This window comes from Equus quagga, chromosome 11, assembly GCF_021613505.1.
Source record: "Equus quagga isolate Etosha38 chromosome 11, UCLA_HA_Equagga_1.0, whole genome shotgun sequence".
Taxonomy (NCBI): Eukaryota; Metazoa; Chordata; class Mammalia; order Perissodactyla; family Equidae; genus Equus; species Equus quagga.
In genome coordinates, this window is record NC_060277.1 from 90,680,035 (window position 1) to 90,695,817 (window position 15,783).

Consider the following 15,783-nt stretch of genomic DNA (forward strand, 5'->3'; position numbering starts at 1 on the left):
GTTTGTTGGTGGAAGGCAAGACCTCAGAGGAATGGGAAGCCTTAGATAAAAAGCGTTAAAATGCTCTTCAGAGTGGACTGCAGGATGGAGCTTGGGGTTCTTTTGGGAATACACGGAGAGGAAGAGAAACCCCGCTGCAGGCAGGGCCCAGGGAAGCCCCAGGTGAGGTGTTCCTGAGGAGGGGCTGCTGTCCTAAGGTCAGGCATGATGCGTACACACCGTGTATTAACGTGTTTGACATGTGACCCTCTGCACAGGTTCTGCAGAGGGTGGGCTCCGGGGCCGCCTAGAAGTTGCCCTCTGCACTGGGAACCCGGTGAAGTGCCCTCTGACTGTGGGAGGCTCAGAGGGTACCAGAGGAGGATGAGCTGGGAGATGTCAGCGATTGTGGCTACTCGGGTCCATCCCCCCACACTGGGTTCCTGGGGTGGTGGCTTCTGCCCGTCCTGGGTGAAGATCTGCCACGTCCAGGTAGCTCTAAGTGGCAGCTCCCCAAGGCTCTTGTCCCCCAGCCACGTCTTCCCGAAACCCCGGCATAATTGCCTCATGGGCTTGTAAAACCTGCTTTGAATGAGGCAGGTCCCTGGAATATAACCAACACTGTGGTTCTGGACAAGTTCCTACATGGCTACGGGCACCGCCTTGCCGCACATTTCAGTCCAGGCGGTGAAGTCATCGATTTCCCTGTGATCAGCCTGAGGCAGGCCCACTCTGTTACCCTCTTACACCACGGGGCGCGGGAGGAACCACAACTCCTGCAGACCTGCCAGGCCCCACCACCCCTCTCTGTTACCCCAAACCTACGACGAAAGTCAGAGACACACAACTTGGTCGGTGGTACCTGGGAGGTGGGAGCAGGTGGGGAGGCTGTGTCTAGGACAGGGCGGGGGATCAGGAGGCAACAACGCCAGAAGGGCATCTGGCCCCTCCAAGCCATCTTATTTTATATTGAAGGTAAGGGTGACCTCAGAAGGCTGGCAGGCTTGGGGACCCACGGGCAGCCGACACTTGAGTGGGTCTCTGATCTCCCTTCAGCCTTGGTTAGGAGGATATTTATCAGCTCAGTTTAATCTGAATCCTGCACGAGAGTTTTGCAAAGTGGCGAAGGGCTCCTTTGATCCTGTCTTCCTGATGTGAGAGCTCAGTCACGAATAGTGTGGTGTCCTTTGAGTTTTCACCTCTACCAAGTCTGACTTTGTTCTTTCCATTCTCAATTTCCTGTGCCATCCCCTGGGTTCCAGGTCTCCAGTTGTGTTTCGATGGTCTTCTATTTTTAGTTTTTCCCCTTTGTTTATAGATAGGAGGAGGTACAGATGCATTTCCCTCCAGCTGAGGACTTTGGAATTCTCCAACAGGCTTTGGAAATGTCACGTGGCACTGCAGTAGCAGCAGCTGTGCAGGAATATGTGGGAGCTACAATCAGGAAACTTGAGATTTAATTCTAACCTCGCCACTCACTAACCTTGCAGCCTTAGGGAAGTCATAGCCTTTCTCAGAATCTGTTTCGTCATCTGTAAAGTGAGGGAGTTGGTCAAGTAGACCACACTGGGCTCTTTGGGTTACAAGTGACTATAAACCAACTCACACTAGCTTGAGCAAATGGGAGATTTATTAGCTTCTGGTTGCCAAAGAAGGGTGGAGTAGCCAGGCTATGGGAAGACAGCTGGGCCTCAGCAACAAACGGAACCAGACATTTGACGGTTATCAGGACTTTCTGTCTCCTGTCTCCACTTTCCTCTGATTGCTGACTTCTTTCTTACTCACTCAACTGGGTTTCTTCACACAGTGGCTAACAGGGGCCCCACTGGCTCCAGGTTCTCCACCTAACAGCTTTGCTACCTGAGCAATCTAGAGATTAGACAGACTCACTGATTTCCAAATCCAAAATCTTCGTGGAAAGGCTCTGATGGGCCCCGATTGCATCCGTGCCCACCCTTGGACTGGTCAACTGTGGCCAGAGAGGCAGAGCCACTCTGTGACAAATGGCTGCTCCCTAGTCCTGTCATTATGTGAATGGGGTAGGGGGCAGGTAGAGACAAGTCCAGGAAAATCCAGGGGGCTGGACATATGGAAAAAAATGTGCGGTATAACAAATTCGGAGTTTGATTGTTGATGAAGATTCTGCTATTGCTGTGTCAAATCAAGAAATTGTCTTCTTGAGCCTCTGATAAAAGTTCTTAATATCCTTTGTTCTGAGAAAATGTTGGCAAGAAATGAAAGCAAGTTTTGAATAAATTATTGGTCAAATCTCAGCTCACACAGTTGAATTTTCTCAAATGGATACAATTAAAATATAATCCCGCTGAGAGGCTTCTGGGAAGATGGTGGAGTAGGAAGCACCAGGAATCTGTCTCCCCACCTAGACAACAGCTGCACAGGCAGAATCTGTCTGATGTAACTATTTTGGAACTCTGGAGCCTATCAAAGGTTTGCAACTTCCAGGGGAAGACTTGGACAGTAAATTGCAGTTAATTTCAGTCAATTTCAGCTCTTAGCACAGTAGCAGGGACCCATCCCCCACCCCCAGCCAGGTGGCAGGCAGCCGTGCATGTGTGCCTGGTGCAGCTTGCACACAGCTTGCAAGAACCAGAGTGGGCAAAAAGGACTCTGTCCTTCAAATATCAGGGATCTATGCTCTCTTTGGTGACTGCTGCTTCTCATCTCAGAGATGCAGACACAGAGGAGGGCAGCCACGGTTGTCACCCTCCTTCCCCCCATCCTGGGAACACAACACCTACCAAGACTAAATCATGAAGAAATAGAAAATTTGAATAGATCTATGACTAGCAAGGAGATTGACTCAGTGATCAAAAATCTTCCAACAAAGTAAAGCCCTGGACCTGATGGCTTCCCTGGTGAATTCTACCGGCTATTTAAAGAAGAGCTAAGACTAATCCTTCTCAAAACTTTCCAAAAACCTGAAGAGGAGGGAAGACTTCCTAAGTTATTCTATGAAGCCAGCAATACCCTAATACCAAAGCCAGACAAAGACACTACAAGAAAACTACAGACCAGCAGCCCTTATGGACATTGATGCAAAAATCCTCAACAGAATACTAGCAAATGCAACTGAACAGTATATTAAAAGGATTATACACCACGGTCGAGTGGGATTTATTCCTGGAAAGCAAGGACACTTCAACAGATGAATCGATCTGTAACACATCGCACTAATAGGAAGAAGGAAATGATTATCTCCATTGATGCAGAAAAATAATTTGACAAAATTCAACACCTTCTCATGATAAAAACACGATAAAAAAAAAGAGCAGGAACAAGACAAAGCTGCCTGCTTTTGCTGCTTCTATTCCACGTAGTAATGCAAATCCTAGCCAGAGCAGTTAGGAAAGAAAAAGAAAGAAAAGACACCCAAACTAGAAAAGAAGAAGTAACATTATCTCTGTTCACAGGTGATATGATCTTATATGTAGAAAACCCTAAAGATTCCACACAAAAAAATGTTTGGACTAATAAATGAATCCAGTAAAGTAGCAGGATATAAAGTCAACATGCAAAAATCAGTGGCATTTCTACACACTAGCAATGAGCAATCTGAAAAGGAAAGGATAAAAACAATTCCATTTATGGTAGTATCAAAAAGAATATAATACTTAGAAATTAACCAAGGAGGTGAAAGACTTGTGCAATGAAAATTACAAAACCTTGCTGAGAGAAATTAAAGAAGACATAAATAGACAGAAAGTAGAGGAAGATGGGCATGGATGTTAGCTCAGGGCCAGTCTTCCTCAGCAAAAAGAGGAGGATTGGCAGCAGTTAGCTCAGGGCTAATCTTCCTCAAAACATAAAAAATAAAAATAAAAAAAATAAAACGGGGGGAAATTCTAACATATGCTACAACATGGAAGAACCTTGAGGATATTATGCTAAGTGAAATAAGCCAGACCCAAAAGACAAATACTGTGTGATTCCACTTATATGAAGCACCTAGAGTAGTCAAAATCATGGAGACAGGAAGCAGAATGGTGGTTGCCAGAGGCTGGGGGGAAGAGAGAGAGAATGGAGAGTGGTTATTTAATGGGTACAGTTTTACAAGATGGCAAGAGTTATAGAGATGGGTGGTGGCAATGGTTGCACAGCATCATAAATGTGTTTGGTACCTCTGAACTGTACACTTAAAAATGATTAAGGTGGTAAATTTTATGTGTTGTGTATTTTACCACAATAAAAAGAATGGTGTAAAAAAGTTGGAAAAACAAAACAGAACGACAACTAAAAGAGCCAACTGCACAAGCAAGCTGAGTAGGGGATAAGAGGTGGGGAAACAAAACCTGTTTCAATGTTTTAGTTCAGAAGCCAGCAAACAATGGTGCATGAGCCAAATGCAGCCTGTTTTTAAAGATTTTCTTTTTTCTTTTTTCTTCCCAAAGCCCCCAGGGACATAGTTGTTTATTCTTAGCTGTGGGTCCTTCTAGGTGTGGCACCTGGGACGCCGCCTCAGCGTGGCTTGTGATCGGTGCCATGTCTGCACCCAGGATCCAAACCAGTGAAACCCTGGGCTGCTGAAGCAGAGCATATGAACTTAACCACTCGGCCATGGGGCCGGCCCCGCCAGTTGCCTGTTTTTTAAATAAAGTTTACATTTTGTGTGTGTGTATATATATATATAATCCTGCCCTATGGAGGTCCATCTAGATGACTAAGAAACTCTCATCTCTCAGACCAAGGGCCTCCTCCCTGTCTCTGCATCTCTATGTGAGCAGGAGCCACACTCTTGGCTACAGGAAAGTCACGGTCAGGTGGGAAGGAGGGAGAAGATTCACCACTGCAGTGGATGCCTGCAAATTACAGCCCCTCTACACCCAAATTACCACAGTTTAAACAAACTGCAAACTATAGAAAGCACAAAACGGGGGCTTTCTGGTGGTGTGGTGGTTAAGGTCACATGTTACACTTGGGTGGCTCGAGGTTCATGGGTTTGGATCCCAGATGTGAACCTACACACTGCTCATCAAGCCATGCTGTGGCAGCATCCCACATACAAAAAAGAGGAAGATTGGCGTGGATGTTAGCTCAGGGCCACTCTTCCTCATAAAAAAAAAAAGTGCACAAAATGTGTTTTATATGGGGCCCTGGGCACATAAACTTAGATCAAACTAAACATTAGATCAAACTAAATTTGACCTAATGAACTTTAACGATGTAAAAAGCTCTTGAACCTGGAGGCAGGAGACTGATTTTTAAAATCCTTTTATTTTGAAATCAATATAGATTCTCAGGAAGTTGCCAAGAAAGTACAAAGAGGTCTCAAGTTCCCTTTGCCCAGTTTCTCCCAGTGGTTCCATCTTGCGTCCAGTATCGAAATCAGGAAATTGACACTGTACGATGTGTGTGTGGTTCCATGTCATTTTTGCACCTGTCTAGATTTTTGTAATCACCACCACAATCAAGATGCAGAACTGTTCCATCACCACAAAGATGTCCCTCCTGCCACCCCTTGAGAGTCAAACCCACTTCCTCCCCCACAGCATCCCTAACGGCTGGCACTCCCTAGACTGAGTTTTAAATCCAACCTTTGACCCTGACAGCTGTGTGACCTTGGCTGAGTCCCCTCTCTTTTCTGGACTTTGACGGTCTTATCTATAATAACACAAGGTTGGACTCCCTCAGCATTTCTCTCAGATTTCCACAGGATGATTTTCTGGTATTAGCGCCGTCGGGTGGATTCCGACTGCCAGCGAGCCTGTGGGCAGCAGAGCGGAACCCTGCCCGGGCTTTTTGCTCCATCCTCTCACCTTCCGGCGCTGTGTCAGACAATGCTCTGCTGCTATCTATACAGTTTTCATGGCAAATTTTTTCGCAAGTGGGTGGCCAGGTCCTTCTTCCTAGTCTGTCTTAGTCTGGAAGCGCCGCTGAAACCTGTCCACCATGGGTGACCCTGCTGGTACTTGAAATACCGGTGGCAGAGCTTCCAGCACCACAGCAACACGCAGCCGCCACAGTGTGACAACTGACAGACGGGTGGTGTGGTTCCCTGACCAGAAAATGAACCTGGGCCGCAGCAGTGAGAGCGCCAGATCTTAACCATTAGATCACCAGAGCTGGTTCCACAGGATGACAGGGTCTCAAAATTCCACAGGGATTATGAGAAGGAAAACAGGTTTTATGTGGAATCAAGTAGGCCTTTCCTGGGTGCTCTGCCTGCAGGACCTTTTGAGCTTTGCTCTCGAGGTAGCCATGGCCACTGTGGCCACAGATAGTGAGTCAGTCAACAAAGAATGACACCTACCAGACCCTAAGCACGTTCTAGACTCTGGACCCAACAGAGAACACGGCAGATCCTTGTCCTGAGGAGGTTGGGTCCCGAGAGGGGAAACAGACTGTAAACACAGGAGCATGTAAATAAATAAGGTGATTTCCGGTACTGGGATGTGCTGTGAAGAAAATAACATAGGATAGCGTGATAGAAAGGGACTAGAGGGGCTGCTTTATGCAGGGTAGTCAAGAAAGGCTTCTTTGAGGAGATGACAGCTGAACTGGACCCAGAATGACGAAAAGATGGCAGCCATGTGAAGACTGACCGAGAAGCTGGGGTGGGGGCAGGGGTTCCAAGCAGAAAAGCTATCAAAGGCCCTGAGCCAGGCTAATTTGGGACAGTCAAGGCTCAGAGAGGCCACCGTGGCTGGAATGCAGTGAGAAAGGAGGGGAGAAGCAAGAGATGATGTCAGAGAGGACAGGAGGGGCCATACCTTGTAAGTCTCACAGGCCACAGTCAGGGGTTTGGAGCTTATTCTGAGTGCAATGGGCAACCATCAGAGGCTTTCCAGCAAGGGATTGACAGGTCTTATTTATGCTTTAGAAAGATCTGCCCGAGTGCAGTGTGCAGCATAAACTGCAGGGGACAATATGGAGACAGGAGTGGTGGCAGGAAACCAGCTAGGAAGTCATTAAGATAGCCTAGGCTGGGGGCTGGCCTGGTGGTAGAGCGGTTGGGTGCACACGTTCTGCTTCGGCGGCCCGAGGTTCGCTGGTTCGGATCCCGGGTGCAGACATGGCGCCGCTTGGCAAGCCGTGCTGTGGTAGATGTCCCACATAGAAAGTAGAGGAAGATGGGCATGGATGTTAGCTCAGGGCCAGTCTTCCTCAGCAAAAAGAGGAGGATTGGCAGCAGATGTTAGCTCAGGGCTAATCTTCCTCAAAAAAAGAAGAAAAAACCTAGGCTGGACTTGACCATGGCTTGGTTTAGGGCTGGAAAAGTGAAACGGTGAAAAGTGGACATGGGTCTATTTTGGAGGCAGGATGAGAGCGTGAGGGAAAGAGAGAAATCAGAATAACTCGGTTTTTCCACCTGAATAGATGGCTGGCTGGTGGCACGACTTATTTCTGATGGGACAATCCGGGAAGGACTGGATTTGGGGTGGGGCGGAGGGACACTAGAGCCTAGTCTGGGCTGTGAAATGCTCATTGGGCATCCAAGTGGAGGTGCTAGGTAGTTAAATATAAAAACCTGGAGTTCAAGGGAGAAGTCTTGGCCAGAGAGAAAGATTTGGGATTCACCAGGTAACAGATGGTCTCTGAAGCCACAGAACTAGATGAGACCCGCTATGGGAGTGAACGGAGATAAAGACAAGAGAGCCCGAGACGAACCTCCAGGTCAACCGTCATCTAGAGATGGTGGAGGCGGAGGGGAAAGTGAAGGAGCCTGAGAAGGGGCAGCTGGTGAGTAAGAGGAAAACCAGGGAAGGTGGTGCCAGAGAGGTCCAGAAAAGGAAGATTCTCAGAAGGAGGAAGTGGCCAAGTATGTCAAATGCCACCAAGAGACTGAATAAATGAGGCTACAGAATTGTCCTTTGGCTTCAGCACGATGTAGGTCCCTGGTGATGTGGACAAGAGCCGTTTCATGTAATGATGGCGACGGAGGGCTGCTTGGAGCAGGATGGAATGGGCGTGGCAGGAGGAAGTGGAACAGCAGAGCCAAGAGGGAATGAGAGCATCGAGGAAGGTGTCTCTAAGATGGCTGCTGAGGCATATTTATGGACAGATGATAATGATAAGGGTCCATTGCGAAACCGTTCATCCAACCAACCAAGCAGCCAGACACAACCCATTGTTTCTCATTCCACATATACTGAGCACCCACCACAGTCCTGCACGGGTGTGACATACGGGCATCACGTGTTCCTCACACGTCTGGCAGCTGTCCAGGCTTTCCTATGTCCATTGCTTATCTGTTCCCTGGGTTGCCTATGTCATGTGTGTGCCACATGTCTGAGTCTTTCTAGCCTCTTCCTCATAGCAGAGCTGATCATAAATTGCTATTGATCAAAGTTCACAAGGTAAGTTTTTATTCACTTCTAAAGCTGCCTATATTTTTTCCATTAAAGAAAGCTCTTTTAAATTTACAAGAGCCGTGCTTGCTCTTTGCAAAAAATACAATGACAAAGCATACATAGTAAAAAATCTCCCGCCAGTTGGCTCCCACCATCCCACAGTGCCAACCACCACTATAAGGTTTTGGTTCATATCATTCTAGATTTTTTCTATACATTTGCAAAGAGGAAATATATATATATATATAATATGTATGATGGAGTATATATTTACAAATTGAGATCTGCGACTTGCCTTTTCTCTGTAACAATAAATGATGAACATTGTGCCATGTGGGTTCTTCAGATTCACTTCAGTCTTTGTAAAGGCTGCATAGCATTCATAATAAGGATGTACCTGGTTTATTTAACAGGCTCCTGTCAATGGACATTGAGGGTGTTTTCAGCTACAGTGCTGTGATGGACATGTCTTTGAGCCCTTTTGTAGGAGCATTTCTGGAAGATCAATCCTAGAGTGATGTGCATTTTAACTTTTAATGGATACTCAGTGCCAGGCATAGTGCCCGACACATGGTAGGAGCTTTGTAAATGTCTGTGGCATGAATGGATACTGGTAGATTTCCCTCCAGGAAGATCACACCATTTTCACCCTCACCAACAGTGAACAGAGAGTCACAGAACTCGCCATTTCTGCCACTAGTTCCCAGGAACGCTGGGCTTCAGGATGACCACTTTCCTCCAGGCCACTCTGCTGCTGCGGGGGAGGATTTAAAGGCCCAATGCCATCTTTGATGAAAGAAAGGAAGCGTGCAGGCTGAGGGTGACCTCCTCCTCTGGGTCTGCAAAGCCCATTGTCAACATCTTCCCACTGGGGTGTGTTTACCACAGTGAGGGCAACATCAGCCCTGGGGCTTCACTAATTGGAGCTGGTTACACTTACACAAAGCACTCACATATCCTCCTTCTGCTCCCCCCACCCCTCGCACCCCATCAGTCCCTGAAACTGAAGGGAAACTTCCTATGGCTGGGCTCCTTCTCCTACTGCCAATTCTGGCACTATGTCCTCAGTAACTACTCTTCTCCCCTCTGGGGCCCTGTCTCCAGCAGGAACCCCAGCCAGACAGCCCATGTTCCTAGCACCTTTGGGGAAGGCTGAACAATCTCCCTGCCCCGTACCTGGGTCCTGATGCCCCAAGGATGGGTATTATTGGGAAAGCCATGGAGGATTCATCCCTGCCAGCACACCAGGCCCAGCTCTACCTCCAATCCTCCCAGAAGCTCTGGCCAGCTTTGCTGCTATGCCCTCCACCTGGGGAGGAAGGCTGGCATTCATGGGCTACAGGGGAGCAGCGCAAAGGCAGGGTCAGGGGGGAGGAGCCCAGCCCTACCTGAGCCCCAAGACACTGGCACGGGGGTCCCTCTCACTCTGCATGCCCTGTGCCAGCCTCCTAGCTCCACACTTTGCTGCAGACCCCCACAGGGACCAGTGCCCCTCAAAGACTCTCGCACGCTGCAATGGTGAATGACTCTTTCCTCTTAAGGGTTAACCTCACAGATGGGGCTGAGGTGGCGGTGCCCAGAACCACACAAGGTGGAAGAGAAGAGTGGGTCTGCCCTCTCCTCTCTTCGCTCCAGGAGATTCCAGGGGGGCGCTGATCAAGGAGTCTGGAGGCCCTACCCCACAGATGGCCCGCCTCCCTGACTCCTCTCCTTTGCCCCCTTCTCAGCCCCATGGAGTCAGGGAGCTGAGCTCTGTCTCCTTGGGAAAGCAGTGGGAGGATGGGATGGGGAAGCACACAACGGTCCCTCACACCCCATCCCCAGCTCCCTGTCCAGGCTCCTTAGTACCCAGAGACCTCAAGAAACCAGCAGTCAAAGCATGTGCAAAGAGCCTTTCCCGGAGGGTGGCCCTGGACCTACTGTCCTCCCAGGCTCATCGTCAACCCAGCCAGGGAGGACTCGCGCATGGTGGGATTTTGCACGCAGTCCCCCAGCAGAGCCTGGGCTCACCTCCCGCCGCACCCAGAGGCAGACTCTCAGCAACAACCAGCTAAAATTTAGTGACTACACGTGTTGGGGGGAGCAGTACAATGGGGTCTTCATTCAGACAGAAGTGCAAGGTGGCTCAGAGCTCATCCGGTCCCATCTCCCACGGGCGCAGAAACGCCCTCCATAATATCTCACAGCTGGCTGTCCAGTCCAGATTCGTACACTTCCAGAAATGGGGCTCTCTCCACTCCTCGGAGTGGCCCACTCCACTGTCGAGCACCTCTAACTGTTGACATTTTCCTCCTGGCAGCCTCTAAATTGGGCTGGAGGCACAGGGTGGACACTGTTGCTCCAGCCCAGCCCTCGGGACAAGAGAGGCAGCTGGGATGGAGCAGGGGCAGGAAAAAGAATAAGTTAAATCCAAGAATGGCCAGAGATGTGGCAGGATGGGCAGTGGGCATTCCAGGGGTCCCAGGCGTCTCTGGCTTGCTCCAGGAGGCGTGGCGGAGGAGGTGGCTGACGGCGGGATTCCAGGCAGGAGGTGGATCAGAAGGCTGGGTTGTCGACGCCCCTGAGTGTCCCAGCATTCTCTTCAGGCCTGAAGCTGTAGGGAGGGGGTGGCTCCATGGGGGGCAGGCTCAGGACAGGTTTCAGAATAATCTGCAGGGAAGAGAGGGGACACACATTCTTCTTAGGGCCTGTCGCAGGCCATTGCCACTCACCGTGCTGGTGGTGGCATGTTTACCAGGGAGAGGGTGACTTGATGCTTATTGCAGAGCCCTCTCTAGAGTCCAGAGGCCTCCCCTGCCCCTGCTGCTCTAAATATATGGACAATAGGGAGGTATGGACGGCTGAGGAGCAGAGAAGGGATTGGAACAGACACCCACCTCGCTGTAGGGGGGTGGGGGCTCTGAGGCGGACGCCCTGACCCTCTCTGGGGAGGCAATGTGGGGCCGCTCTGGAAGCCTCTCACGATCCACTGGGCTGTCCTGCTCCGGCTCTCTGCAGTTCTGACAGAAGCGCTTGACCAGGCCACAGATGCACAGGAGAGGGAGGATGATCAGGAAGATGATGACAAAGATCCTGGGGTAAGGAACCACCACCGTCACCCGGGGGGACATTGAGCGCCCCCTGCTTCCCCCCCCCCCCCCCTCCCACGACCTACACCCACCCCCTCGGCAGGAAGTCCAGCCCACCCTATGTGGACCAGGCCCCTCGGAGGACGGAGCCCAGAGGAGCTGGCCCTGGACTCACCTCAAGGGGCCGGAGAAGATCTCATACTCTTGGCAGCAGCTGTCACCACAGCATTTGAATCCCTGGGGGCAGGTGCTGGCAGGGAGCAGAGAGAAGGTGCTGGTACCAAGGTGGGGAGGCAGAAGGATCCCAGCCTCTCCAACACTCACCCATATACTCGGGGCATGAGCCACGCCCCAGCGGGGTGGGGATTATGGGCCCCCTTCGGCTCAGTGGGAGGAACCTGGGGGTAGGATCAGGACCCGGGTTCCTGGCTCATCTCACCACCAGCCTTGTGCACTTGTGTAAAGCTATGCTCCTTGCTGGACCTCACGTGCCTCATCTATAAAATGGGGGTAATGGATGTCCTGTCGACCTCACTGGGCAGGTGTGGGGATTGAGAGTTGTAGTGGCTACAGCATCACTCTAAGGAGATGGAGAGAGAGGGGCAGCGGGGAGTGTCCAGGAGCTAACTGGAGGAGGAGCGAGCCCCTGCTGGGGCCCATGGAGTAGGAAGCAGGAAGGAGAGGTGCTCCTAGAACATCCAGTGCTGACTTGATAGAAACGCTTTTCTGCCCAAGACCACCGCTCGGTCCCTCCTCATTGTGCACAGGCTTCTTGGCATGTATGTATTAAGGTTGGCACCGACTTTTGTCCCCCTTCCCAGGGGTACCCTCGGAGGGGGGAGGGCCTGAGACTGCAGCGAGGGTGAGCATTCCACCCCCTGTGGAACTGCCCCGGGGTAGGCTGGGGGAGGAAGGAAGGGGGCGCTGTCACCCTCTCCCTCCTTCTCTGGGTTGGGGAGATGAGGGGGAGGATGATTTCTTCTGGCTGGAAGGGGAGCCGGTGAGGATGGTACCCCCTCCCCATGAAGGCAGACAGGGCAGTATTTGGTGTGTCTCCTTTCCAGACTGGAAGTTATAGCCCAAATCCCAGACTTACAAGAAGATGCCACATTTGGCTGCAGCCTGTGGGAGAAAAGAGGCAGAGGTTAGGGGTCATAAACTGGAGGTGGGGTCTCCCCCCAGACACTGCCCAGGTGCCTGACAGCCAGCAGGTCCCCAATGGATCCATATCTTCCCCCAAGTCTGCTTTCCACCTCACTCCACAAGTTCCCCAGGTCACTGACTGGAGCCCCAGCTGCCACCTGGCGGCCCCTGCTCTCCTTCCCATGCTCAGCACACCCCACACCACATTCGCTCATCCACAGGTCTGTAAGTTTACACCTTCTGACCACCTCAATCCATCTTCTTTCCATGCCCTCGATGGTCCAGGACGCCAGCAACTCTCCTCCTGCAACCCGAGTCACTCCTGATACTGTGGGCAAGTTCCTATCCCACAAATCTCATCACCTGCCACCTTGCTGGAAGCTCCCTTCAGGGGTTCCCTGGGGCCCAGACCCCCAGCCATCAGCCTTAGCCCTGCTCCCCCTGGGCCCGCTTGCCTGCACACCCACTGGAAGTTCCCTGCACACGCCTGGCTGTTTTACACTTGCGTGCAGGGGCAGGCCCTCTTCCCCCAGCCTCATGGTGTGCGGAACCTCCATTCATCCTTCCGATCCCTGCCTGGGGGGTTCCTTGCTCTGCAAAGCCCGCCAGACCCTCCTCTCCGGACCCAGCTCCTCCCTCCTTCCCTTCCTCTTCTGCACTAGTTCTGCAGGACATCCAGGGTACTGTTACAAAATTTAACCCGATTAATAGCAGTTTGGTGTATAAGCCCTCTTCAGAACATTCTTCCCCCAGATATCCACGAGGCTGGCTCCGGCAGCCCCCTCTCTGACCATCTCACTTAAAATTACATCTACTCCCCCAAAGCACTCCGCTGCCCCTCACTGTGCTTAATTTTTCTGCATGGCTCTTATCAACATCTGTATATTTTATCTTGCTAATTGTCTGTCCCCTCAGTAGAATGGAACCTCCATGAGGGCAGGGATGTTTGTCTATTCATCACTGTTGAAAAGCCAGCAGTCACAATATTGGCAGAATGAATGAAGGAGCATTCATTGTCACCTGGTTTCATTCCATCCTGGCGGCTCCCAGACTGCCCCCCAGACTGCGAGGGAGGAATGCAGGTACAGGAACACCAGGAATGGGTGGTTATGTCACCCCACCCCAGCCTCTGGGGACAACCAACTACAATAAGAAGCCGACTTTCAGGAGACCACCTTATCTTTATAGCTTTACTTGAAATAATAACATTTCAGTTGCTAATGACAACAACAGTTTGGCTAAGAATACCAGTGACAGCCAATAATAGTTGGGCTGATTCCCCTTTTCGGAGCTCAGTCCCCTGTGAGCCTTGGCTGGTGGGGACAGAGAAGGTGAGCGCCACATAGCACACTGGGGTGACTGCAGAGTTGGGGCAGACCAAGGGGTCCGGGGACTGAGCAGCACCCCTTCCCCGTCAGATCCCAGCCTGCCCCTCCTCCCTCTCCTGGCTCCCAGTTAAGGACAGATAATGAACAGGTTTAATACATTAATCCCGAGTTCCTGTTTGGGAGGGGGAGGCAATGTCCCAGGTTCTCTTCTCCCATTTTAACCAGGGGGTGGTCTTGTCTGAGGTGGTTCAGAGCCTGAGTTTGATCAAGTGTTGAGGTGACCTTGGGCAACCTCAGCTTGCTTACCCGTGAACTGGGGCATTAACGCGCCTGCGCTCTGCAGCTGTTGGCAGGAATCAAGAGGATGCTCAGCCCAGCGCTGGCACAAACTGATCACTAGTGATGGAGCAGGCAGACCAGGCCTTCAGGGGCAGAGCCGCCCTGAAAGTCGGCACAGCTGTGTGAATGTTCTGGGGAGCGGCCAGGGATTTCCCGCGGATTCTTACACAGAAGTAGGCTAGAAATCCGTGTTCTAGACCCACGTCAGTTTCCAGGATAATCTCCCATCACAAAACTGGATAGACTTCCCCTACCCTGTCTCACGCTCAGAATCACAGATGACAGAGGTCACCCCAGCCTTGGGTCAGGCAGCCAAATCAAATCCTACCACGGGCTGGAATACTAGCCCCTCTCCTAGAAGGGGACGAGGGAGCCTCCTCTCCCCTAGGGCACAAGCAGACAGGGCCAGGACTTCCCCAAGGTGACACAGCACTGGAAGGACAGAGCTGGGGAGACAGGCTGGCCAGGCGTCCAGACCTCAGTCCCCGCTAGTGCCCGCTTTCTGACGCAGCAGGAACGAGCGGGAAGGACGAGCCAAGGCTAATACGAGGGCAAAGTCCCCACTCAGAGAGAGACGCTGGGTGTCAATGGTGGTAGGCAGGGGCCAGGTCCCACTACACAGCCGCCCCAGGTGAGGGAACTCAGGTCCTCTCAGGGCCTCCCTCCACTGCCCCCACCTTCACTTCCCCAGCAAAAAAAGAGAAAGGAAATTGCTTAATTGCGTGTGGTCACGAGGAAATCCTGACAATGGAAGGTGGTGACCGGACTTCAGAAGCAGGCCCCTGAGCCACAAGGGTAGGCCCGGAAGGTTCAACAGCTTCACCTCCCAAGCGCTCACCTGTTGGAGGCCGGCCAGGAGGCTGAGCAGCAGGGAGAATACGAGGCCGGGGACCCAGGCGTCGGACATCCTGGCATGGGGGCCACTGAGCTTCCGTGTGTAGGGGGAGGAGGGCAGAGGCGGGGCCGCGACCTCTCCCACTTCTCTCCACCTATGGGGCCCCGCCTCGGGTGGGGGCGGAGCCTATGCCCAGGGATGGGCCGGACTTGGGGCGGGGAGGGGAGAGGAAGAGGTCTGGGTTGGGTTTTAGGAATTGGGAGGTTGAAGAGATTTTAACAGATAAAAGAAGATTGTAGGGTCAATTCACGACTGCTGAGCTACTCCTTCCTAACCCCCAACTCCTCCAGCCCTACGTGGTCCCAGGCTTAAGGGCGGGAGTGCTGTGCCTGGCAAGGGGAGAGGGGGTGCAGGCAGAGGGAGCAAGAACACTGGAAGTCCCTTCCCACTTGGACTTCTGGGGGCCAGAGGTTAAGAGAAAGGGGAGGCGAAGGCTCTGGAGTGGATTGAGGGGATTGTATGGGGGAGGTGTCATCTTGATTTTTTTGGCCAAGAAGGGAGGGAGGGGCGGCCTGGATGATTTCTGGGGAAGATTCAGGACACGGCACTGGTACATTCACTCCCTCCCCACCTCCCTTGAAATCCTGGGACGAGGTGTTGGTACGCTTCCTCCATTTGACTACAGGGGAAATTAAGGCCCCGGGATTCAGAGACTTGCCCCCCGGGGCCGCAGCTGGGGCAGAGCGGCAGCCGGGAGAGCGGGCCCATCCGCATTCCTGGAA

The 15,783-nt window shown here is 51.8% G+C and overlaps 1 protein-coding gene across 1 annotated transcript; it reads right to left on the bottom strand.

The window, feature by feature from the left end:
- Positions 1 to 10,330: 10,330 nt before the first annotated feature.
- TMEM92 (transmembrane protein 92) lies at positions 10,331 to 15,127 on the bottom strand. Its single transcript, XM_046674481.1, has 5 exons — positions 15,005 to 15,127; positions 12,453 to 12,478; positions 11,532 to 11,606; positions 11,165 to 11,360; positions 10,331 to 10,937 (listed from the first exon to the last, which is right to left on the bottom strand). The coding sequence occupies exons 1-5, from the start codon at positions 15,071 to 15,073 to the stop codon at positions 10,824 to 10,826; spliced, it is 480 nt and encodes a 159-aa protein (XP_046530437.1). The 5' UTR covers positions 15,074 to 15,127; the 3' UTR covers positions 10,331 to 10,823.
- Positions 15,128 to 15,783: the final 656 nt, after the last annotated feature.

Bases quoted from the DNA above. Each gene is read 5' to 3' on its own strand.
- TMEM92 (XM_046674481.1), bottom strand. From the start codon at position 15,073: ATGTCCGACGCCTGGGTCCCCGGCCTCGTATTCTCCCTGCTGCTCAGC. The intron at 11,607-12,452 runs GTAAGTCTGGGA...GCTCCCTGCCAG, and splicing joins GCCAAATGTGGCATCTTCTT to CACCTGCCCCCAGGGATTCA. The intron at 11,361-11,531 runs GTGAGTCCAGGG...TCCTTACCCCAG, and splicing joins ATCTTCTCCGGCCCCTTGAG to GATCTTTGTCATCATCTTCC.